General features: G+C 33.6%; 2 protein-coding genes across 4 annotated transcripts in view; one reads left to right on the top strand and one right to left on the bottom strand.

The window, feature by feature from the left end:
- Window positions 1-269: 269 nt before the first annotated feature.
- LOC123695564 overlaps window positions 270-25677 on the bottom strand; it is a 37465-nt gene continuing 12057 nt past the window's right edge. For both annotated transcript variants that reach the window (XM_045641451.1, XM_045641450.1), the window contains 5 exons: window positions 15732-15870; window positions 4190-4283; window positions 3391-3498; window positions 2710-2847; window positions 270-2202 (listed from right to left, as the gene is read on the bottom strand). In XM_045641451.1, coding sequence (XP_045497407.1) covers window positions 1940-2202; window positions 2710-2847; window positions 3391-3498; window positions 4190-4283; window positions 15732-15857 — 729 coding nt within the window. In that variant the 5' untranslated portion in view covers window positions 15858-15870 and the 3' untranslated portion in view covers window positions 270-1939. The remainder of the gene's footprint in view (window positions 2203-2709; window positions 2848-3390; window positions 3499-4189; window positions 4284-15731; window positions 15871-25677) is intronic.
- On the top strand, window positions 19885-22728 carry LOC123695565. 2 transcript variants are annotated; one of them, XM_045641452.1, is made up of 4 exons: window positions 19885-19926; window positions 21247-21349; window positions 21696-21854; window positions 22217-22728. In XM_045641452.1, exons 2-4 carry the CDS (start codon window positions 21260-21262, stop codon window positions 22691-22693), a joined length of 726 nt encoding a protein of 241 aa, XP_045497408.1. In that variant the 5' UTR covers window positions 19885-19926; window positions 21247-21259; the 3' UTR covers window positions 22694-22728. The 2 variants fall into 2 exon arrangements, with proteins under 2 accessions (XP_045497408.1, XP_045497409.1); XM_045641453.1 differs by lacking the exon at window positions 19885-19926 and adding an exon at window positions 21002-21037.

The following is a 25677-nucleotide window of genomic DNA, read 5'->3' on the forward strand; positions in this document are numbered from 1 at the left end:
CCACTATTGGTATACTAAGCGCTAAGGAACTTGTAGTTTTGCATACTCTGATCACGTAAAAAATACTTAAACAACAAAATTACGTCAAAAATTTTTGCTAAATTTTTCCTGAAAATCCATGTTTTCTTCTCTAGCTTCACGCAGCTGGCATATATACCGCTTCTCTAATGTGAGCATTTTGTCTATGGAAACATAATCTTAAACGATAGCTCACGTGCTGGTGGCAAAGTTGGGTGGGTTGCTTGTAATTGGTGTACACATAGAGTTTTAAAAATTCATCTATTTGTAAAAAAATGTGTCTGGAATTTTGAAATTATTTTTTACGTACTCAGCTTATGCAAAACTATAACCTCCTTTGAGCTTAGTATACCAACAGTGGCACACCCTGTATAATGTGCCCAAGAGTAATTATAGTTCTCCCTGGCTAGGTAGGTAGGTATATCATCGCAATACGCGCGATGTAATCATCGAACCCTCGTAAATTGTGAGAAAACGATTCACAGCGTACTATCATTATTAAGTACCTACATCTATAGCTAGATAGATTTTAAAACGAACGTTTTTTCGAAAAAGCGTAACGTGTTTATAAAATTTCAAGGGCAAAATATTCATCAAACAATAGAAAACATTTTCCCTTCAAAAATATATTTATAGCCATAAATAATAACAATAGCAATGGACGGCAACAAAGCTCGGCGATTGAAATTTTTAAACAATTGTGTTAGAAGAAAAGAAGTTGCCGTTTTTATTACGAACTTTTTCATGTTTATAAAGCGAGTTGAAATTAGTGGATTTTCATGGGTTGGATTATTTTACATATTTTTATATTACTATTTGAACAATCAGAGTACAATTTCAATGCTTTGCATTCTCAACAATATTATACTAGGTACTATATTTCTTATTTTCTAGATCATATTGTAACCACAGATAACATTATTACGTCTAAGGTAAGTATATTGTATTCTTCTACCGCGATTTCTTGATTAATTACTCTCATAAATGGCGGTATAAGCCAATATTAGAATAATTATTCAAAGCATAGGCAATATCCTAATAAACGGTACTATTTGAATGGAATAACCAGCTATAATTGACTTAATTACGAGGCCATGATGGATCGGGAAAGAAACAGTTCATAAGTACGCTTTGTGATGAAACCAGAAAAACACGTGACACAAACTATGTGAGAAAACTAAATAGGGAGATATTATTATTTTTTTAAATAAAGGACTAGTTACCTGAATAGTGGACAACAAAATTCACCATTTTATTATAACACGCTCATAGTAATATACCTAGTAGACAGGTTTTTTGTGATAAAATATAAATCCACAGACCTAATATGAATTTGTAAGCTTTTTAAATCCGCTATTACTTTTTTTAGTTATTTCTAAAATAATAATAACGTAAAGCTTCAGATTGTATTGTAAAAAAGTGGACAGAGGGTTCCATTTCATGAATCATGATAAGCGGAATTCACAACTTTAATTTCAGAGTTATTTATTTTGAGGCTTTTTATAACAACATTTTAGTGTCTTACATCAAACAATTCAGTATCACTTATTATAGCATTCACAGTAACACATTGGAGAATGGATTTATCTCAATTCTAACATGAGGTTCGTGCTGAAATCCTGTGCTGCCACACGCTGCTAAAGTAAGAGTTAGCGCGCAAGAGCAACTTTTGTCTCCGCAACTATTTTGTCTCTCCCATCACCTCCATGGACTAGTAAGAAAGTGCGCGCACGTAGCGACGCAACTCCCCATAGAGTTGATGGGAGAGACAAAATAGTTGCGGAGACAAAAGTTGCTCTTGCGCGCTAGCTCTAAGTTATTATAAGTGAAGACATTGCAAATAAAGCGGGAAATCAATTTATTAATTATATCTCATGATTTTAGATAGCAGGATCGACAGCGTTTGTAAGAATTATAAATTTCACAGTAACATAGTGGACAGCGGATTGTATCGCATGATCTTCGACAACAAAATCCACAATAGTGACGTAGTAGTAGCCAGTACAACCCCGCCCCAGCCAAGTTCCAAAGACCATGACGTAGTGAATTCTCTAGCAGATAGCAAAGGTATAGATGGTCCATGTGGTCCAACAACTCCGTCCGCAGTATCGTCCACTGCGCGGGCGGATACTCGCTGGACACGCTTGAAGTGGATTATCATTAGCGTGAACATTGCGAATAGACCTGGGAACAATATTTTATTTAAACAATTAGATGACAGAGATCCATTAATGTTAGTTCGTGACTTAAAAGCTAATGTTAGTAGGTAAATATTAAAGTACTACTTAATCATCAGCTGATGGGGCACCCTATGCGTAAACCTGTCGCTTTGAATGGACAAGTTTACGCACAAAGTGTCCTATGAAAGATGACATATATCTCTCCGAAATTACCATCAATATGATTTATGTAGTTTTTTAAAAATAATATCTTTATCATTTTGGAAAAACAAAGGGCCAAGCGACTTATTTTTTAATTTTTCTTTTACTTTTTTTACTGTTCTGTGACTTTTACAAACATTTAATTATAAAAAAGGGTTTGGAAGCTAAGTGTTCTGTATTACCATATGCACATGAATAAAAAAAGTAATTTAAATATCTAATAAGGGATCTTCCAAATCGTTCGTTAAATTTAAATTCATAATGTAAAAGTTTATTTTTTTTTATTTTATTTGAATAATCTTACACTTACCAGCCAACAAATACATAACGCCAGTAACCAACACAGCGCTGATCTGGTGCTTACAAACCCCGAAAGCGCCGACCAGCGCCGCGCTGCCCAGCACTATGAGGCAGACTAATGCACACGATATGGACAGATTCTGCATGCCTGGTAAAAAATATATTATTTATAAGGATTATATAAAGATCTTTTATTTTTGTAGGGTGCAATTTATAAATGTGTTTTGGAACATTTAAAAGAATATAAAAGTATCTTATCTTATCTTTAAAGTTGACAAATAAAAAGATCGATAGATGATTAGCTTGTGGAAAGGGTTATTCAATAAGGTTTGAAGTTAAGAAGAGAAGTAAGTGTTCTTAAAAAACACAATGTGATATTTGTTGTGGGTTTTCTTTTAAAAGAGACATTTATAAGGGCTAGAGTTTAGATTAGGTCAGAATTTATTACGTTTCGCACGCACAGATGTGACTCAGAATCTATAAAATAAAGTGTATTGGTGGTATTGGTTGATTCGATCCGAACTAACGGATAGAAAATATTCATACAATATTATAAACCCTTTTTTTTTTCACTGTTTTTTTTATTATAATAATCAGGAAAGTCTTTTCAAACATTTTCGTACATTTTTCACTTTTAATGAGTTATCCAAAATTAAGCTAATACAGATTAATATTATATTTTATTACTTACGATGTTGCCAATCAGCTCTGGGTTCCTCGTTCTCATCATCAGCTAAATAATTTGTGCACAGCGGCTCCGTGGGGAAGCCAGCCCTTGATAATATTGATACTTCTTCCGCTAAAACAATTATTGGAAATATTTGACAATTCAGTATTAGGTACTTATAACCTTTATAACCATACAGGACAAAGCATAGTTTGTATTTTGCATAGTGCTGAGCGTCTCTACCCTAGATCAAGGAAAGTTTAATAACTTTTTCAAAGTTTGAATTGTATTCGAGATATACTATTATTTATGTACTGTTTTGTTCTAAGGTTTTGTTGGATATAAATAATCGAAATGTTTGTCATCTATAGATCGACACATCGATACTGACTTTCACAAATAAAGAGCAAATATTGTAGATAGATACATTATTTTTTGTTAAACTGCGCTTTATGAAAACAACTGCATAGTTTTTCTATAGAACCATTGTATAAGTTTTGAAATGCCAAATATCCTACAAAATAACAACAGCTAAATATTAGTAATGAAACTCTTTGTGTTTCTCTTTTAAATTTGGCTTTGTTACAACGGGTACACTGCAGCAAATACTGCAAAATAAATAATGTTGGCTCAGTGGTAAAATGGTCCGGACTTATTTAGTATGAAAAAGCCTTTTAAATTAGTCTTTGTAGTTTAGGTTCCCAACAATATACGAGTAACTACCCTAACCACATAATACTTGAGAAACTTTACAGTAATAATTTTAAAAGTGTTTACACTCGACTCAAAGTCAATTAAAATTTTATTTTTGAATAAATCTTACCTTCTAACGAAACGCACATCTTCCATATGCCACCATTCATCGGCACTAAAAATGTGCTTCCACCTCCCCCTTTTTTCTTGCTTGTATCTTCGACCTGCAAGGGATTATTATCATACAATTTACAATATATCATAATATAACACATGTGTCGATTTCATGTGCATAATGAATACAAGCCCTTAACGCTCTTATTAAAGTAAGTAGGTAGCCGGGGTATGTACCTTGATCGAATTTCAAGTGTGCGAAGTTTGTACTTCATGAAATTTTAATAAAACTAAACAATTACATTCTGTATAGGCACTGTGATTTCTCTCATATCTACAATATCTACCTGAAAATGAAAACCTATATCGTGTAGACTGTAGATTTATTCAAAAACACTGCGACAACAAGTTTTCTTTAAAATATTCAAAGAGGTCTTCAATATTATACATCTGCAACATTCGAGAAGGCTCCAGATTTCTCGTGAAAAGTCGAGTGGCGAGGAACGCTTTATATTCACCGCTTGAAAGAGCCTCGGTTGAATTAACGAACGGTAAATGAGACAGACGTGCAATCAGTGAATCGCATTTGTAAGCAGCTTCTCTTACAGAAGTAATGACCTATGGTTTTCCTTGGATTATGGAAGGTGGTTTATGTCTGAATGCGCAGTACCTCTATAATTTTGTTTATAGGTATAGCACCTCTTTGTTTGCCTTTTGTATTGATGGAAGATTAATGGTATGAGGACAATTGCTTGCTTTGCACATATTTATGCACCAAAAGCACAGAAAAGCTCTGCTCTACATAAAGTTGTTCTAAATGATGATTAAAAATCAACAGAATTTCTTCTTATGAAGAAAAAGTGTACTACACTAAATATTAGATACGAATAAAACTTAAAAACTTTCAAAGATTGATGAAAGTTATAAAAATGGGTACCTAATCAATGCGTACAAAATTCCAAGTATTCGAAGAATACAATAAGCAGCAAAGAAAGTTTAAAAGTACCTAATTTATATAATGATATCGCGTGTTAGCTGCAATTTCAAGGTTAGCTAGTGATTACAACGCATGGCGCTCATATTATTACGTCATCGTCACCTTGACCTCCGGCTATTGAAGTATCGGCATGGGAAACCTAGGGCTTATAGTAATTTATGACTTGCACCTGACCGTTTACACGTTTGAAGTATGATATATATTGTATTCAAATATATCTATTTAACACTAAATAACTATCTATCTATTATACGTCCTTATCTACACTAATATTAATTATTTAATAGAGAAGATTAATTAATATTGGTCTATTTATACATTAATATTAATTAATTTAATCAGTGAAGGTAGGATTGAAAAAACTTCTTCATTTCATTTAAAATTCGTTTGATCTTTTTATATCAGTACTCCGTATTGAATTATCGCTGTAAATTATGATCTGAGCTTTCAATAAAAGCTCATAGCAATTGTTGATTAAATTACATCGTTAATCGTTCGATCATAATACATATAGAGAAAGCGGTTTTTAAACAGTCTTTAAAAAAAAAAAACGAATATCTTCTCTTCTTTGTTCTGTAAAAAATCGAATCGTAACAAAAGTCATACCTAATCAGTACCTACTTCAAATGTTTCCCCACTGATGGAGGGGTTGGTGAACTTTCACGCGTGACCCGAATTTTATTAAGGGTTAAAATTCATTGCAGGGCTGAAACGTACTTATTTCAGAATTCATATAGATTAAGCTCCTCATATTTTAACGGATTAAATTTTAGTATTCAAGAGAGATAATCCAATATAATCATAATATATTGTTGAACAAAGAATACACAATCAGAATAAACCATTTTATATTGAAATGGATTGCAACTTCGTGTCCATTGTAAGTGCAATTTCTTAAAATAAAGCAACGTTTTGCAAAGCTTCACGGCTCGTGTTATTATTCTAACCACGGTAAGTGCTGAAAAACAGAATGAAATTTATAAGGCAAAAAATATTCCAGCATTTTCATTATAATTACGTCGTAACTTCGCGTGCTAGCGAAAAACATCAAGGTGACTGGCTAAATGTTAATATGCAAAAACATCGGGGTTCCGAAATGATATTTCGCTATAGGGTTTGTAAAGAATAAAATACGCCCAAGGACTTGAGGTATTACAATAAATACAACAGATAAAAAAAAATATAGAGTTAGGTTTAGGTAGTCGAAAAAGGAATGGCTCAAAAAATAATGGGGGGTACGGTACTCAACTTTATTTTGATTATTGATGCTAAAAAATAAATAATGAGCATCAAGCTATATTGTAATTTATGATGAAGCTTATAAATGCACCCATAGATTTTACCCGAATTCACCCGTGCCTGAAGGATGGTCATTTTTTCAAGTGCTTATGTTTGTGTGCAAGGCATTTGGTCTTGAAAGCGATTGCTACGAATGATTCGTACTTTCTATTAAAAAAATCATCAAAATCCGTTGCTATGCTTTGACTATGTAGTGATACACGCTCAAATTTATACACATACATAATTACACAGTAAACAGCAGTAGGCAATGTCATTTGGGTAATTTAACTAATCGTCTAGCGAGGTCGTAATACATATCCAACTAGCAAAAGCACTAATGGTTATAGGCTCTATCATGAATAGTTGGGATAATTAGTTTTGTGGACTATTGTTATACATAGGTAGTACAATTAGGTATTGTGGTTAAACTTCTATCAAAAAGTTGCGTCCCTTATTATTTCGCTCCCCGGCTCCATTCGGATGACCCGTGAGAAAGGATAATTGAAAGTCACTCAAAACACTTTCTACCGGCTTTATTTGTCTTCATCCTGAGCAAATTTTATGAAAATTTAATCTGCAATTTTTATGATATTGTAATTTATATTCTAATACCCACGTTTTTTACACGTACTAATTACAGTATCGTAAATAGGTATATTATGAACATAGTAGGTGTGTGTGCATATATGCGATTTGAACATACCTTATAAATAATAAATATCTTCTCTATTAACAATTAAATTATAAATAAACACTATACGATTTCATACATAGACATTATGTACATGTACCAATGTATAATAATAACGGCCTTGCTTAGAAGAAAATTGCTCTATAAATTAAACTTGAATCTCCGTTTGTGGCTTGTAAATAAATTGCCTTTGGTCCTTTGGGCACAAAATATATTATTATACCTATCTAGTATTAAATATAAAGAAAAATGGATAAAGTGGAAATATAAGGATTGAAAATACCATTTATAATTAATTTACATTATGTATATGTATGGCGTACCTATACATATACATAATGTAAATTAATTATAAACGGTATTCTTTGCAGGTAGGTGCCTATTTATTGATTATTGATTTTGATAATATAAGATGAAAGACTAGTCTTACAATATTGCAAGTAAAATGGCTTCTGACTTAGCATTATATCTAGGGATTATAGCACAACGCACTGTTGGATTTGTTTAGATCGTGTTTGCCTAGAATCTAGACTCTGTAGACACTTGGTTATTGGCGACTAGCTGCTCCGCGCGGTTTCACCCCCGTGTCTCCACTCCTGTTGGTCGTAGCGTGATGATATATAGCCTATAACCTTCCTCGATAAATGGGCTATCTAACACCGAAATAATTTTTCACCAAATCGGACCAGTAGTTCCCGAGATTAGCGCGTTCAAACAAACAAACAAACAAACTCTTCAGCTTTATAATATTAGTATAGATTTTTAAAACTACGAACTACGAATGAATAAGAAAATTAATTGTGTTTATATTAGTGATGCAACGAATACGAATACGAATATTCGTATTCGCCGAATAGTAGACATTTACCGAATATTCGTATTCGGCGAATATACGAATATTTAAAAACGAATATTTTTGTACGCAACTCTATTTACTACAGATTTAAAAATCGCGCGTAGAAATATGACGTGTGCAGAGACTGCTGATCCACTGGCCTTTTGGCGAGAAGATGTCCATTTTCCAAGACTGAAAAAACTCGCACATTTTCACTGAAGCCAAGCGACTGGCTTCGGAAAGACTTTTTTCAACGGCTGGAAACATCCAGACTGAAAAAAAAATCGCCTAAAACCAGAAAATTTACGAACTTTATGTTTTTTAAAATAAAATTGAAATTTTAATTATTAGAAGAGTAAACATTCATTAAATAAATATATAAGTCTTTTATTACCAAGGCGAGATATTCGTATTCGTATTCGCCGAATAGTAGGTTAGATATTCGTATTCGTAAAAGAAGTATTCGTTGCATCACTAGTTTATATTTAATTGACTTGATAGTGGATTTATTGTCGATGTTAGATTAGGTTAGGTTAGTTTTTTCTCGCGTAATTAGAAAATAATGTTTATTGTTTAAGAAGGTACTTTTATAGTGATGAATAAAATTCGTTAGCACTTAGATTAATTTAATTGAGCAAATACGTTTGTATTCATCCATTAGAGCTGTACCTAGTTACCAATTAGTTAACCTTCAATTTCAATTAGACCCGTCGCGTGCAAATTAATATCATTTCGTCATTAAATTTAATTATCATTCGCAATTGCAAAGTCAATTAGGTAATATCGCCGTCCCCGGAGAATAAAATGATAACTGCAAAAACACAACTGTTCAGGAGAAATAAAAAACCGATAATTGACTATAACTTGCCAAGCTATAGACGTAGAGAGATAAAAAAAGGCTCAGTGGTAGCTAATTTTTTAACCTTTTATTTTGTATCAAAATATGTATATTAAATAACTTTAAGAGAACTGAAGATAATTAAAATTAAAAAAGTTAGTAGCATTTGAATGACATGTAAAGGAGAATGGCGAACTCCCATAGGACTTTGGGCCTGATCGTTACACTGATGATTTATGTGGCGTTAAATAGATAAAAATATACAGATTCTATAAATATAACAATTAAAGATCTGTTCTATGGGATAGCAGAGATATTGAGCATGTAACGTCACTAAAATTGAGGTTAGGTTTGCTCGAGTTCAATGAATAGCTTTGTTTCTTTCTAAGTAGAGGTAAGTTTATATCCTATAATATATATTATTTAGATAGAGTGTAACAGAAGAACAGTTAGGTAATAGAGATATTGGATCGAACTTTTATTCTTTTAGAGTACCTACCAAAACATCGTAGGTACTTATAAGTATATAAAATAAAACACGTTTTTTCATAAATCGTTTATTCATCATTATCATCATAAACAATTAACACATCATCCAGAAACTGTGCTGGCGGCATTAAATCTGGTTGATACCTTGGCCAGCTAAGGTACCATATTATGGACATAACGTGACAGCAGCAACCTAAAGTTCTTCTTCCTACTAAACAATTACATTAATAGACTGTTATTGCTTCCCTTCCTATGAGAGCACTGTCGACTAAAATATAAGTAAAATAAGTTTTACTACTTCTATGCCTGGATTGAATGCGACCTCTTAAAAGCCATGTAGTACTTGATGTTGACAGTGCTCTCTGTATGTCGCTGTCTGATTCACGGCACACTTCTATAACATATTTGCCATCTGCATCGTTTCTTATGTGCTCACCATAATAGGACCTTGCTTGCTTAATTTGATATGAACCTAAGGAAACCAACTGCATTGTCATCTTCATGATTTTCAATCCTCAAAGAATCATTTGCAAGTTTCCAGCATGCATCAAATAATATGTGATCAGAGTGAGTGATCTACAAATAAAGAATTAATATTACAATTGAACAAAAGAAAGTGAATATATATAAATCTCGTGTCACAATGTTTGTCCTCAATGGACTCCTAAACCACTTAACCGATTATAATAAAATTCGCACAACTTGTGGAGTTCGATCCAACTTGAGAGATAGGATAGTTTAAACATGTAGGTACCACGGGCGAAGCCGGGGTGGACCGCTAGTATATATATATAAAACAATGTGTGTTTACATTTTTGTTTGATTTCAATAGCTAGGTAGTACTAAATACCTTAGATAATACTAATCCACTAACCGTTAGAGGAGCAGCCCACCGTTGTATAATAGATAATATTGCGTTATCTTGTAACAAATGCATACGTATAGCATTGTTACGATTAGCATTAATACCACAGTTGATGCAGTTCATATTAATTGTAAATGAAAAATCGGATGCAAAGTCGGTGTCCAGGTAGGGTAGCAGTAGTGAGTCGTAAAGGCAGGTAATCAAAGTCCGGTGTGCAAGCGTTGGTTGGTAGTAATAACAGAGATCGTCAGTGTCCGTAATACGTAGCGAAAGTCGATAAAGATGAAGAAAATAAGTTAACCACACGCACAAAGTCGAATGTAACGTAACGAAAAACCTCAATCAAATGTCAAAAGTCAAACGACAAACATGACATTGTAATTAAAATTGAAGCGGCCAGCTACATTTCAGAAATATTCTTACAAAGTGCGGCCGCCATGAGTAAAAATGTATAGAATTACGGATTACCTAAATAAATAGCGTGCTAAAAAGTTAAAAATAAAATATGTAACGCAGTCAACTTATATTTCTGATTCATAAAGCATTTGAATTTTGTATAAAACTAAAAATGAAAATAAATATTCATTCGTTTAAATCGATATATCGACTATTTTACTCCCGACAGCACTGACAATCTCTGCTTGATAAGACCGGTAGTCATAGAAATCTAAATAACAATGCCGTTAGTGAACATATTATCTTTTTTTTCAAACATTTGTTTTCCCATAGAATCAGAAGTCAATATTTTACCAAGAATTATTAAAAATAACATAATGAATTTTAAATTTATTATCATTTCTGTAAGGCCTTATTTATGTTAGGCCCAGTTTCGCCATTCTCCCTCGTTCATATTGGACATGTGGGACATATGCATTAATGGATAATATCCAATGAACTTTTATTCTGGGGGTTTTTAATAAGACAATATTAGAGTAATCAACTATCATTACATTAAAAAATGAAGACAATAAAAAGTAATATAAATCAGTCTTCCTGATCATCATCGTGATCATAATGTACATGGTCATACGAATGGCGCCAAAACATATTTTTACAAGAATAAAATGATAATAGGCGTTCGTCATTATTTCGCCGATTCGTTTTTCCGAGAATATTATTGTAATAACTATTATCACAATAAGAGTAAAGAAACTTTTTCACTATCATAATACTATCTTTATTTTCTAGTACGAATATGTTCTGGGAAAAAGCAGTGAATATTATTGTAATATCTTATAACTTTGTGGATTACAGGAGAAAAATTACAAAAAAAAAGACGGGTTGCACTCCGGGAGTGCCGGCAGAAGTGAAAACTTGATTATTAACGTTCAGCATGTTTGATATATTGGAATGGTATCCGTCTTACGCATGGAATATAAGGGCTAAAAAAAACATCCGTCTTACGCTTTTTCGATCAGGCCACGTGTCCTGACGCGAGTTTAAGATTTTATACCCAACGCCGCTAAAGAAGTTTTCACTTCAAAAATTGTATAGATGTATTAGGCTACGTAGGCTTCAAATATCGCATAACAATAAAACTATGATAATGGCGATTATCATTTTATTCTCCGGGGACGGCGATATATTGACTGACCGGTTGGCTTGGTTGGTAGTGGCCCTGCCTTCCAAGCGGTCGTGGGTTCGATTCCCACCCGCAAATATTTGTGTGATGAACATAGATGTTTGCTCTGTGTCTGGGTGTTAATTATATCTATATAAGTATTTTTTTAAATTATATATGTACCTATGTTTATCAGCCATCTGGTTTCTATAACACAAGCGAAAGCTTATTATGGGATCAGACTGTGCAGTGTGTGAAAATGTCCTGAAATATTTATTTATTATTATTATTTTAATAATTTCCATGTTGATATTATTTTATGAAGTTAAAGTCATCGTGTTTGTTCGCGTTTTATTTTCTTTCTCTCATTCGTGGTCTGAGAGGCTCTTAGCTGTGTATGACGTACAATTAATAGGCTCTACCTATATATCTTTTCATTAAAGTGTGGTCTCATTTTCCTTTATGCGGCATCTATGGGGCAAATAAATATCACTATAACTAGTTGTGCTGCGCGGTTTCATCCGCGGTCAAACCCACAGGCAAGAGCCAGTATTTCTTTAGCTGTTGTAATATTCGGGTACATACTGCATACGCTACATCCCTGCCAAGTAACATCAAAATCCGTTCAATGATTTTCGCGTGAAAGAGTAACAAATATTCATAATACCTATAAGTAGGAATAACGTTTTCATTGATTGATATTATGTTCAATGCTGTGCCAAATAAACTAACGACAACAAAAACCATACTAAAGTGTGTAGTAAGAAGCCTAATAACATAACTTTCGTACATTTCCAATATTCGAGCAATTTAGTTACGTTACTTATAAAAGGAAACTCCGCTTTTCCGACACCTCATATATTTTTCCCAAGTGAAATCTACGCTAGTGATAAATTCGTATTGTAACAAAATATAGGGTTAGTCTCATTGAATTCTCTAAACATTGGCTCTTGGGCGTTAATGTAATAACGAAAATTGCAAAGTGCAATGTTACACATACAAGCAGGTGGATAATGACACATAGGTAATAATACTTTAGAAATTTAATATTTATACCTATAGGTACAACAAAGAGAAAATATTTATTGCAAATATGCAGAATATTGGCTGAATAATATTATAGAAATGGCAGCCTCGATAAGTGACGATCGATACATTATTAATTAATTGAAACTCTATATATTATGTACATACTAATATGACGCTGAAGAGTTTGTTTAGGTATTGGTTGAACGCGCTAACCTCAGAAAAAATATATTTTTGACTTTTGTGTTTGTTAAGCCAGTTATAGAGGAAGGCTACGCAAATCACACAAATCAAATCACACATCACAATAATCACAGCTAATCCTTCCAAATATTGTAAGTACATACGCGCATGTTTGTTTATTTATTTACTAGCTGTGCCCGCGACTTCGTCCGCGTGGAATAGTGACTGCATAGTAGTAACTACTTATCTTAAATTATTGAGTAAACACAGACTACCATAAATAATTAAAAGAACTGTAAGTAAAATTTATTACTAAACTGAGCTAAACAATACAAAAAAAATGCCTTATTAATTTTCTACGTAAAATTTCTTTTAAATTATGTCATATTATTTTTAGGCACCAGGGGGGAGGGGAGCAAATTTCTTTTCCTTCCTTCCTTGTATGGATGTTTTTAAATATGTATCGTGCAGCAACTGATCAGCTTAATCGATACTCAGTTTTTATCAAATCCAGCACAAAATCCAGATCCAAATCAGATCTTTCCTGAATCCTGTCTCACGCCTGTAGGTAGTAACTAAACCGTTTAGACCGTGCAATAAAAATTAAATAAAAAAAAAACAGCGCTACGAAGAAAAGTGCATACATAGAAAAAGGAATAAATAATTTCACAAACTTCCCGAAGATTTTTAAAAATAAATACCATTTTATATATTTATAAAAAAAAACAAAGTCATCGGGGCTGCCATGCCAACATCATCATAATATACCTCATTATCAAAATACATATATGGTACTTAATTATAAAGATCGTCGGGAAGTTTGTAAAATAATTATTTATTCCTTTCGGTTTCTTATTTTCATGTAATATTTTCAAGTGAGCGAGACCTACCTCTACCTCCATATTACATTCCTACATCATATTGATATCTATAAGTTTGTTGCTCCTTGACATCTTTTAAGTTGGGCCGTAACCGTGCACAAATTGTAATGGACCACAGTGGCAAAAGAAGTGGTATACTTAGGAAAAAATATTGCCAAGGGCCAGGCCTATGTAGCTTTGAGTAGAGTTCAAAATTTCCAGGGTGTGGCTATCCTCTCGCTCCCATATCTTCTTTCACAGACTTTCAACCCTTCCCTTTCCATCCCTAGTAAATGGCAGAACCGATTTTGATGTAAACAATATCTAATTGTACCTCTATGTACACGTCATATCCTGTAGTTTGATGCTCCATTTGGTTTATTTATCCCCACTGTCACCCCTAAAAAGCCCTAAATGTAATAAACGGATGAACCGATTTCGATAAAATATGACTAATTGTAATTCATACGTTGCCCTTTCATATTTTGATATGCCGCTTGAGTATATTATTTGACATTTTTTTTCATTCCCAATTTTACCCATAAAAAGGTATAATAAATGGATGAACCGATTTTGATAAAACATGTCTAATTAAACTTTACACGTCATGCCCTTTCATATGATATGTCACTTGAGTATATTTTTGACAAATTCATTTTTTTATTACCACTTTTTAAATGGATGAACCGATTTGTTACTGATAGGTCGTTCACTTTCATTTAATATATCACTTAGGTACTTATATTTGACAACTTTCGTTTTTTTCATTCCCACATTTACCCCTATAATAATATACCTAGGTATAATAAATGGATGAAAAAAACCGCATCTAATTCGGATTACCTGTTAGCGAGCTACGGTGGCACAAATAGACACACACACACAGACACACATAGCGGTCAAACACTTATCACCCATCTTTTTGCGTCGGGGGTTAAAAATATAATACGACATAATTTAAAGGACATTTTATGTATAAAATTTACCTAGAAGTAAGAATAATTTTAATTTGACCAACCCCCCCCCCACCCTTGGGCACTTTCGATATGATCACTTGGACATTTACAGGAATAATAATTGTAACAGATAACTTACGTTTTATCGTACAGTGTATAGAATGCCTTAGCAAATGTTCGCCGTGAATACTTAAATGGTCATAACTTTTTTATTTACGAACCGATTGACATGAAATAAACACTAAATGTTAAATGAAGATTACCACAATATATTAGTGAAAACCGCATCTTAATCGGATAAGCCGTTTCTGAGATTAGCGTGCACGAACATACAGACAAACAGACAAACCGACAAACAGACAAACAGACAAACATTTTTTTAACTACAGTTTTGGGTTTGGGATCGATTTAATAATAGCACCTGCTAATTTTTTTTTATATATTTTGATTGTACAGACACGACTTTTCTAGAATTTTATTATATGTATTGATGATGATGATATCTATCAAGTTTCACAATAATAGCTAAATAAGCTTGATTACTTTTCAAAACATCTCATCCCTATAGGACCTTCGTTATAGCGAGTTAAACCGCGGTTGCGATAAAGCAGGTTAAAGCTAGTATGATATTCTCAATATCATAATTAACCCTACAGCAAAAAAACGAGGTGTTAAAAATTTACCACGTCTGTGTGGTGTGTTTCCTATGGCATCGTATTTCATGAACGTATGGACGAATGATCTCGATTAATATTTTTTCACGGTCGCCGCGCATAGCATGGCCGCTGAACAACCGAACACATAACTATACTAACCTTAACGATCTTCTCATCGAGCAGCCACTGTATGGCGGTGTTGGACGTGTTCGCGAGCGCCGTGAGCGCGGACCGCTCCCACGACACGTGCTCCCAGTGCTCTGTCATGATCGCCGCGCATAGCATGTCTGTTGAACAACCGGACACATAACTATACTAACCTTGACGACCTTCTCATCGAGCAGCCACTGTATGGCGGTGTTGGACGTGTTCGCGAGCGCCGTGAGCGCGGACCGCTCCCACGACACGTGCTCCCAGTGCTCTGTCATGATCGCCGCGCATAGCATGGCCGTTGAACAACTGTCATAAAAAAAGGAAATTTTTGAATGAAGAAATATGTCCTAGAAATTCTTATTTTTACCTACAAATCCAAGAAATTCGCAATCATAATATTTTTATTATAAATATTTAAATTATTTATAGGATTTAGTTATATTATTTTTGTCACATACAAAAAAGATTTTTTTTTAGAAAAGAAGAGCTTTTTTCAATAGACCGTATTATGTCTGCTTTATGATTATTTACGTTTCATATTTGACTGGCCGGTTTGCTTGGTTGGTAGTGACCCTGCCTTCAAGTCACTGGTCGTGGGTTCGATTCCCACCCGGGGCAAATATTTGTGTGATGAAAATGTTTGCTCTGTTTGTGGGTGTTAAATATATCTATATAAGTATATATTTAAATTATATAGGTATGTATGTTTATCAGCCATCTGGTTTCCATAACACAAGCGAAAGCTTAGTATGGGATCAGATCATGCCGTGTGTGAAAAGAGTCCCGAAAAAAATAAATAAATCGACCACTTATATTTTGTGAACAAGCTTAAAAATCTATTATACTTACTTCAAGATCTATTACGTAATGGATGATCTTAAATCGTATACCCTTGAGAAGCTTCAGACAACGCTGCCGGGGATATAAAGCGTTTTATGGTGACTATCATTTTTTTACTATTACACGTTTTTATATTTAATAAACTTTTCCTTTATAAAGGAATAGAAATAAAGTTTAAAAATTAATGTGTTTACAATAAAAATCCTTCAATGAAAAGAAACGTTTCATTTTAATAACCCTTCGCAAATTTCATTTTTTATATTGAACTTTTGATATGATGAAAACCTCATGTTTTTTTTCCACCAAGTTTAAACTCTCGAAACATAACATGCTACTTTTCAACGCAAAGACGGTTCTGAAGAAAACTGAAATGCATAAAACTTTTATGAGAAGTATCACTAACTTTTACTATAAAATGAATATTATTATTAAAGCACATGACACGCATAATATTATTATCTATAATATAAAATTCACGCATTTATAACCCTTTTGTAACTTTAGTAATTTGAGTTTAAAATGTAGCTATACATTTGAATTAAGCTCTATTTATTTAAATTAATTCATTTAGTAAGCACGGATTTAATCCATCTACAAAGGTCAAATCCTGGAAAATTTATTCCATGTGACATTTTCACTGACTCTAGAATAGCAGTGGTAAATTAGTTATTCCCATTATGTTTAATATTCAAACGTAATAAACGTAGAGACTAACAAATGTGAAAATGATAATCAATGCAAACATCCTATCTTATTAATCTATACTATAAAAATGAATCGCAAAATGTGTTGGTAAGCGCATAACTCGAGAACGGCTGAACCGATGTCGTTAATTCTTTTTTATAGTATTCCTTGTAGTACGAGGATGGTTCTTATGGAGAGAAAACGTAAAAATGTACCACGGGCGAAGCCGGGGCGGACCGCTAGTCTATAATATAAAAATGAATCGTAAAATGTGTTGGTAAGCGCATAACTCGAGAACGGCTGAACCGATGTCGTTAATTCTTTTTTTATAGTATTCCTTGTAGTACGAGGATGGTTCATATGGAGAGAAAACGTAAACATGTACCACGGGCGAAGCCGGGGCGGACCGCTAGTATTATAAAGATTAAAGATTTAAGTTTGTTTCTTTGAATTTAATAGGCTCTGGACTCACATGCAATGCAGTAGAAAAAGCAAGGTTCCTACAATTCTTGTCGAATGTGATCTAAACAGGGTAATTTAATGCCACGTAAACACAAATCCTACCCTTTATCCAATTCAAACTCTTTTCTTAGGGGATTTACGGATTCCGCAATACAGACGAAATGTAGAATCGTTTTCTGTGTAACAAAGTTTTATTCGATTGTTCAAATAAGAAAATCTAGATAGTTCTCGTTAGGCTTTTTTGTAATGCGCAAGTATGTTTGAAACAAATAACGGAGAATGTCAGATCTATAATGAGACAAAGGGAACTTTTTAAGCTCGTTTCATTGATTGATTTCATGTAATGAGTTCAATAACATTAGAGCAGACGAAGACTTTCGCTTTTGCAACAACACTCACATCCTTACAAAATGTTATTGACAAATAAATATCAAAACAAAATTCATGACAAATTAGAGCCTAAGACCTAAATATGCAATATTCTTACTAAGTATTGCATTCTATGAGTGTATTGTACCTACTGTATTTTGTGGTACTAGGTAGAGACAGACTATAGCAGTTTATTTTCAAAGAAAGTCATGCTAGGAATCATATCATCAATTATTATGTAATCCAATTCCAATCCGAAATTTAATCGAGAAATTCTGAAAAGATTTTCCTTTAACCGACCTACATTATACGTTATATAATCGATAGCGGGGAGACGCCAAGATGTCTCGACGGAAGGGATCCCTGCAATATTTTACAAAGATTTATCCTGTAAAATATTTCGTTTAAAACTGATTTTCGCAAGTGCTTGTTATCCTCTTAACACATTTCGCTGTCTCGCGTTACGGAAAATGTTCAAATATTCTGCAAACTTTGGCTATAAATACAGAATAATTGGTACAGACCTAGGCGTGTAACATGATCTTCTACGTAGTCGAGTCATTACATAGCACATCAAAATATAAATTTATATTAGACCGTACCTACTTACTTAACATATTACCCATTATTCATTACTTAATATATTTTGTTTGTATAATTTTCAAATACCTAAATATAAATGAGGCTAAATAGTAGTTAATGAAATAATTTACTATATTATATGAATTATTACTGTACAATAATTTATGATGTGTGAGGATGGTGCCACCTATCAACTACTCCAATGTTAGTTGTACAGAAACGACGCAGAGTAGAATAGTGGTCCATGGACCATGATCATTATATTGTAGAGCCGTTTTTAAACTTAATTTGCTTATTTAAATAAAGTAGCTACTTTCCCTCAATAACTGTCTAAAAACTTATTATTAAAATAGCATAAAAACTAGAACCGCAAACTCATTAGAAGCATGAAGGACGGAAGGTTATAGTTGTAAACTAGTGTACCTACTTGTATCGTTAACTAACATACAAACTAAGGTTCACTCCAGTGACATGACTGTTTCAGTAAAGCTGTGCTGCAGAAGTTTTTCATCAACATCGCTAAGTAGCTTTTAATTAACTGTTGTTTGTTTAGGACCCATTCCATTATACTTCATTCTACGGTACCAGACATCTGATAATATTGTGGGTTGATTAAATATTTTGTTATACATATTACTTATCAACTGGATCAAAGTTTAAATATACGTAAGCCCAAGAAAAGTAAGTATGACTAATTTGTTATTTAAATAGTCTATCATTAGCAGTCGTCATAAAATTTGTTAGAAATATAAGGTATTTTCAATCAATCATACTTAAACATGGTTTACTTAATCATACATAATATATGTATAATATAGTTAAATTACAATCAATCAACGGAAAAATGATATTGGTGATAGATTAAAAGCCATTTACATCAAAATCAATCACTTCATACCAAGTATTTACATATGTACATATACATCATCAAGCTAAAGAGTCTTTAGTGGGAAACACCTCACGTTTGACCTCAATCACACTGATTTACATACTAAACGAGCTCTAGGTATAAAGTACTAGGAACGCGACTCTGGTGTCATATTATAAATACTGATTCTAGGAATTCATCTTAGTTATTATGTGTTCAAGAATATCCCCGACTGCTTTGGAGATATCATCGAAAAGTTCTTCTTCCTTTCACGAAGCTCTAGTTGTTAATAACTAAAAATAATAGATTGTATTTTTATCATATATATATATTATTTTCATCATTTTATTTTTATTATTACTGTTAGTTTGGTATAGATAAAATTTCCTATCACTGCTTATTGTGAATGTGAAGTGTACACCAAGTGCACACCCAATATTTAATTTTGTACGTGCTCCTTTTCATGGCTAAAAGCAGTCTTGCAGAGCTGGCTATAGCATGATATCGTAAAATCCGTTCAGGCGATGCCGAGGACAGAAAGCTTCGCGATTAACGCAGTAAGTAAATATTTTTTTTTCGTGAGAAATAATTTACGTTTAAATATTTTCACAAACAGACGTTATACTTACAACTAACTACTAAGTAAGTAGTTAAGCTTCCGTTCTTGATGCACACAAAGTTTAAACATTAGATACCTACATCTCATGCTATATTAGCACTAATATTGTAATACTGTGATATTAATATTATGTACAGACGCAAAGTTGCACCACTCTAGTGCTCTGTATCATTTACATCATTCCGATATAAAACTCCATTTAAAGCGAAACCTAACAAAGTTTCGCTTTACACACCTAGGTATTAAATTGTGTATTTATTTATTTATTTACACATATGATTTACACAGTATTATGCATAATGCTCTAAGGTCGCGATAAAATATAATATTTACATATCAATGTATATTCTATGCTCTTAGTGCATAGGTAATCTAGGATCACAAATATCTGAGGTGATGGATAATTAATAATCGACTATTTCCTATTAGGTTCCACCAAGGGTGCCACAGTATTACAATATTATTTATACATTAGTCGAAAGTCGAAACTTGAAAAATATATTCATTTACCGTAATTACTGCGTACTGTAGGCACAGACAATATGACTAATGTGATATTTTTACTTCACCTTAACGAGAATTTAATTACTCAGTGACCTTTCATCGCCTTTATGGCTATCCAAGTAAACAATACCCTCCCTTTTATAACAACAAAGTTTTGCTTAATTATTGGGTGAATATCTGATGTTTATCTATAGTCCATTTTTAATTTTATGGTGCTTTGTTAGATGTTATTTATGTGTGAAATTAATACCACATAAATATTTAATGTGAATGCACACTGCACAGTGTGAATGTTACAATGTGAATTTATATTTTTTGGTTTTTATGGCATTCAAATGCTTTATAAATTTATGTTACAATGTGGTTACTATATTCTCTTAAAAGAGGTTGACCTATTTTCATATAATTTTTTTTTTCTTTTGGGTATTGCTAAAATGACAATTGTGCCATTTCAATAGTTCAAAAGTTCAAAATGACTAAATGAATAAAAATAAGATAAAAATTTTAAAGTGTTAAAAATCGAATAAAAATATAACGAGCCAATGGTAAGATGCAGAGTATTTTTATTTTTGGTGCATCATTAGTAACTTGTGAAGGAACCAGGAACAAACTGGAAAGATTTTGTTGTAATTCTATCGAAGTTACTGACAGTTACTGACTGTCGATGCGAGTGTGACTCCGAGAGTGCGCAATATTATTTCAATATTTCCCTCACACGGTATATACATTGAATATCATCGATTTATCTTTGTAGGTTTTAGTGTAAAATGCACAAGCTGCCACAAGATATCGTCGATTGTGTAGTTGGCATAATGGACGATGGACCTGAGCCTATGAAGAATTTTAAACCCGTGCAGGTAATACCTTAATGTTATGTAACGTTACAAATCACAAATATCATGGAAGAAAACATATTCTGTTAGAGCACATAATTAATAAATCTCTCTAATCGAATACAGAATCATTTTTACAATCTGAAATATTTTAATTTCTGTCAAAGTTTGAATATACCTTTTATTTGCCTTGGTAAGCCGATATTAAATGTGGGCGCTCTGTGTGATTTTCTGAATACGTAATACCCTATAAATACCAATTTATTAGCAAATTTGAAAAGCCCGAAAGAAAGCAGATGGTAATTCTTCAATTAGCTATTTTTATAAAACTATACCTCTTTTGCACTGACTTAACTGTTTTATCCATAAGAAAATAAAAAATGGCCTGGAGAAATTCTGGGCGAGCCACCAAGCGCAATACGAGGCACGAGGCAGAAGCAGTGGGAGTCGTGTGAACCGTGTGCACCGACACAATGCTGCTTATCCCAAGCTGATTGATGAACTGGACAGGCGTCGGTCGATGACGAAGGTAATAAAAATAGACTCTAATTTTATGCAGATAAGATAGTTTTAAGTGTACAAAGTTTTTGAAATAACGTACGGCTTGTTTCTTTGGAGTTCTTTTAAAGCTAAGAGAATTAATGTTTATAGGATAATTAATGAATATTTAAATGGCTTATGTAAATTCGAGGTTTTAGTACCGTTTTTAGACCGTTTCACAAGCTACATAATTTACTAGTATATTATGTATGTTCGTAATGTAATCTGCGTTCTGTAGTCGAAAATTATAATTATATCATATAATGACAATCTTAAAGAACTAACTACTTACTATGTTAAACTTTATAAATATATTTTAAAGGTTTTCAATAATTGTTTATTTGGATCCAGATAACTGCTCTAAAGAAAAAAGATATAAAGTTCCGAAGAGATCCAACTTCCAATGGTTGCGCTAAATTTAAAAGGAACAAGTACAGGCGCCGCGGCCGCGCTAAGTCCAAAGCAAAATCGAAGTCACGCACACACCGCGTCTCGTCAAGAACAAAAATAAGTAAACCACATTCCAAAGGGAATAATCGCAATAGGTTTGCATCACATTTTGTGACAACGGGATGTCAGTGCGCGTACGTATTGGTGAAAGATAAAAAATTGGGCACAGATTACGCGGGAATTTTCAATATGGAATCCAAATTGAATGTCAATATGTCAAAAGTAATAACTGATGCGAAGGCGGCAAAAGCACCGAGTTCTAATGCATCGAAGACACAGGCTAAATCTGTTAATTCGTCGAAATATCCCGATACCAGTGTAGCGTCTATGAGTACATATCATAGTTACGCTACTCTTGATCAAGAGCCAATGGTTTGAAAGTTAAATTATGTTTTGTAATGATAACGTCTTTGTTTTTAAATTATGTGGCATATAAGTAAATTATTTGCAATTGATTTTATTTTTTAATTGTTATTCCTAAACCTCTATCTCTACTGAATGATATGTCTTAATTTTTAAAGAGTATAATATCATAGACTGCTCATACAGCTAACTGCCTAAATAACCACAGAATCTGTAATGTTAATCTGTGGCACAGATTAACATACCTATACCTCATGTGTACCAATAACCTAGCTTCTATTTCTAAATGTATGCTGGAGGAATGATATTATGTTTGTGCGTTTTTTATGTTTGAAATGAACTCATAATATATATTATATATAAATATAAACCTAGTGTATTATTAAGACGTAATTTCCACGGTATGAATGATCTTAAACTTATCGAAGATGCTCGCTGTATTGATTGGTCTCCAATTTTTTTGTCTCCTTGCATCAACGAAAAAGTTGAGTTCTTTAACTCTGCGTTAATAAAGCTATACGATTTGCATGCTCCGTTCAGATTAATCAAAATAAAACAATTACCTGCGCCATGGTTGACTGAAGAACTTAAAATTTTGCTTAAAAGGAAAGCTCGAGCCAAGGCAAGGCATAGAGTGCTTAAATGCGATGCAAGTCGAGAAAAATATAATGCGATAAGAAATCGATGCAATACATGTTGTAGAGATGCACAGCGACGGTATATTCATTCTTCTGTTGAGAACAGTGATCCCACTGTTATTTGGAAATTCCTTAAAACGCTAGGCATTGGCAAACAACGAAATAATACAATTCCATCTAATATTAACATTGAACAACTTAACTTACATTTTTCCAATTCATCTCCTTCTTTCGACAGTCAATTAAAACAAAACACATTAGATTACATTTCCAAATTACCAGTTCCCAATATTCCCCCTTTTAGCTTCAAACAATTTACCGAGTGTGATGTCAAAAGGAACATATTGTCCATCTCGTCGAGTGCTGTTGGTAGCGACTGCATTGGTCGTACTATGATCTTACCTATCCTAGACGTTGTCTTACTTATTACCCATATCCTGAATTATTCCATATCCTCTAGCTCATTTCCACAGGTGTGGAAGGATTCCCATCTTATACCGATTCCAAAAAGAAATAACCCATCCTCTTTCTCCGACTTTAGACCTATATCCATCCTTCCGTTCCTTTCTAAAGTTTTGGAAAAGATGATACATCATCAATTGCAACTCTTTTTAACCACACATAATCTATATTTTTTGGTTTTTATGGCATTCAAATGCTTTATAAATATAAATTTATTAAGAATAGAAAAAATTCGATCACGAGGCGGGACTTGAACCCGCATCCTTCGCGCCATTCCGGGGCGGATGCCTAACCAACTCAGCCACTCGTGACCCGCCTGAGCAATCGAATTTATTCTATCCTTTCAGTTTTATGTGTCTTAAGGGACACACCGCGCGCCATCTATTGAGATGATTTAACAACCATTTCAACCAATATGAAGCACTTTTCAGTGAATACAATATTGTAACGATGGAACACGACCTTTTCTTGAATTTATATTTTTTGGTTTTTATGGCATTCAAATGCTTTATAAATATAAATTTATTAAGAATAGAAAAAATTCGATCACGAGGCGGGACTTGAACCCGCATCCTTCGCGCCATTCCGGGGCGGATGCCTAACCAACTCAGCCACTCGTGACCCGCCTGAGCAATCGAATTTATTCTATCCTTTCAGTTTTATGTGTCTTAAGGGACACACCGCGCGCCATCTATTGAGATGATTTAACAACCATTTCAACCAATATGAAGCACTTTTCAGTGAATACAATATTGTAACGATGGAACACGACCTTTTCTTGAATTTATATTTTTTGGTTTTTATGGCATTCAAATGCTTTATAAATATAAATTTATTAAGAATAGAAAAAATTCGATCACGAGGCGGGACTTGAACCCGCATCCTTCGCGCCATTCCGGGGCGGATGCCTAACCAACTCAGCCACTCGTGACCCGCCTGAGCAATCGAATTTATTCTATCCTTTCAGTTTTATGTGTCTTAAGGGACACACCGCGCGCCATCTATTGAGATGATTTAACAACCATTTCAACCAATATGAAGCACTTTTCAGTGAATACAATATTGTAACGATGGAACACGACCTTTTCTTGAATTTATATTTTTTGGTTTTTATGGCATTCAAATGCTTTATAAATATAAATTTATTAAGAATAGAAAAAATTCGATCACGAGGCGGGACTTGAACCCGCATCCTTCGCGCCATTCCGGGGCGGATGCCTAACCAACTCAGCCACTCGTGACCCGCCTGAGCAATCGAATTTATTCTATCCTTTCAGTTTTATGTGTCTTAAGGGACACACCGCGCGCCATCTATTGAGATGATTTAACAACCATTTCAACCAATATGAAGCACTTTTCAGTGAATACAATATTGTAACGATGGAACACGACCTTTTCTTGAATTTATATTTTTTGGTTTTTATGGCATTCAAATGCTTTATAAATATAAATTTATTAAGAATAGAAAAAATTCGATCACGAGGCGGGACTTGAACCCGCATCCTTCGCGCCATTCCGGGGCGGATGCCTAACCAACTCAGCCACTCGTGACCCGCCTGAGCAATCGAATTTATTCTATCCTTTCAGTTTTATGTGTCTTAAGGGACACACCGCGCGCCATCTATTGAGATGATTTAACAACCATTTCAACCAATATGAAGCACTTTTCAGTGAATACAATATTGTAACGATGGAACACGACCTTTTCTTGAATTTATATTTTTTGGTTTTTATGGCATTCAAATGCTTTATAAATATAAATTTATTAAGAATAGAAAAAATTCGATCACGAGGCGGGACTTGAACCCGCATCCTTCGCGCCATTCCGGGGCGGATGCCTAACCAACTCAGCCACTCGTGACCCGCCTGAGCAATCGAATTTATTCTATCCTTTCAGTT

The sequence above is a fragment of the Colias croceus genome, chromosome 11 (genome assembly GCF_905220415.1).
Source record: "Colias croceus chromosome 11, ilColCroc2.1".
NCBI classification, from domain to species: domain Eukaryota; kingdom Metazoa; phylum Arthropoda; class Insecta; order Lepidoptera; family Pieridae; genus Colias; species Colias croceus.

Coding starts and splice junctions, on each gene's coding strand:
- LOC123695565 (XM_045641452.1), top strand. CDS start 21,260: ATGCACAAGCTGCCACAAGATATCGTCGATTGTGTAGTTGGCATAATG. Junction 21,350..21,695: donor AGAATTTTAAACCCGTGCAG/GTAATACCTTAA, acceptor TTTATCCATAAG/AAAATAAAAAATGGCCTGGA. Junction 21,855..22,216: donor GGCGTCGGTCGATGACGAAG/GTAATAAAAATA, acceptor ATTTGGATCCAG/ATAACTGCTCTAAAGAAAAA.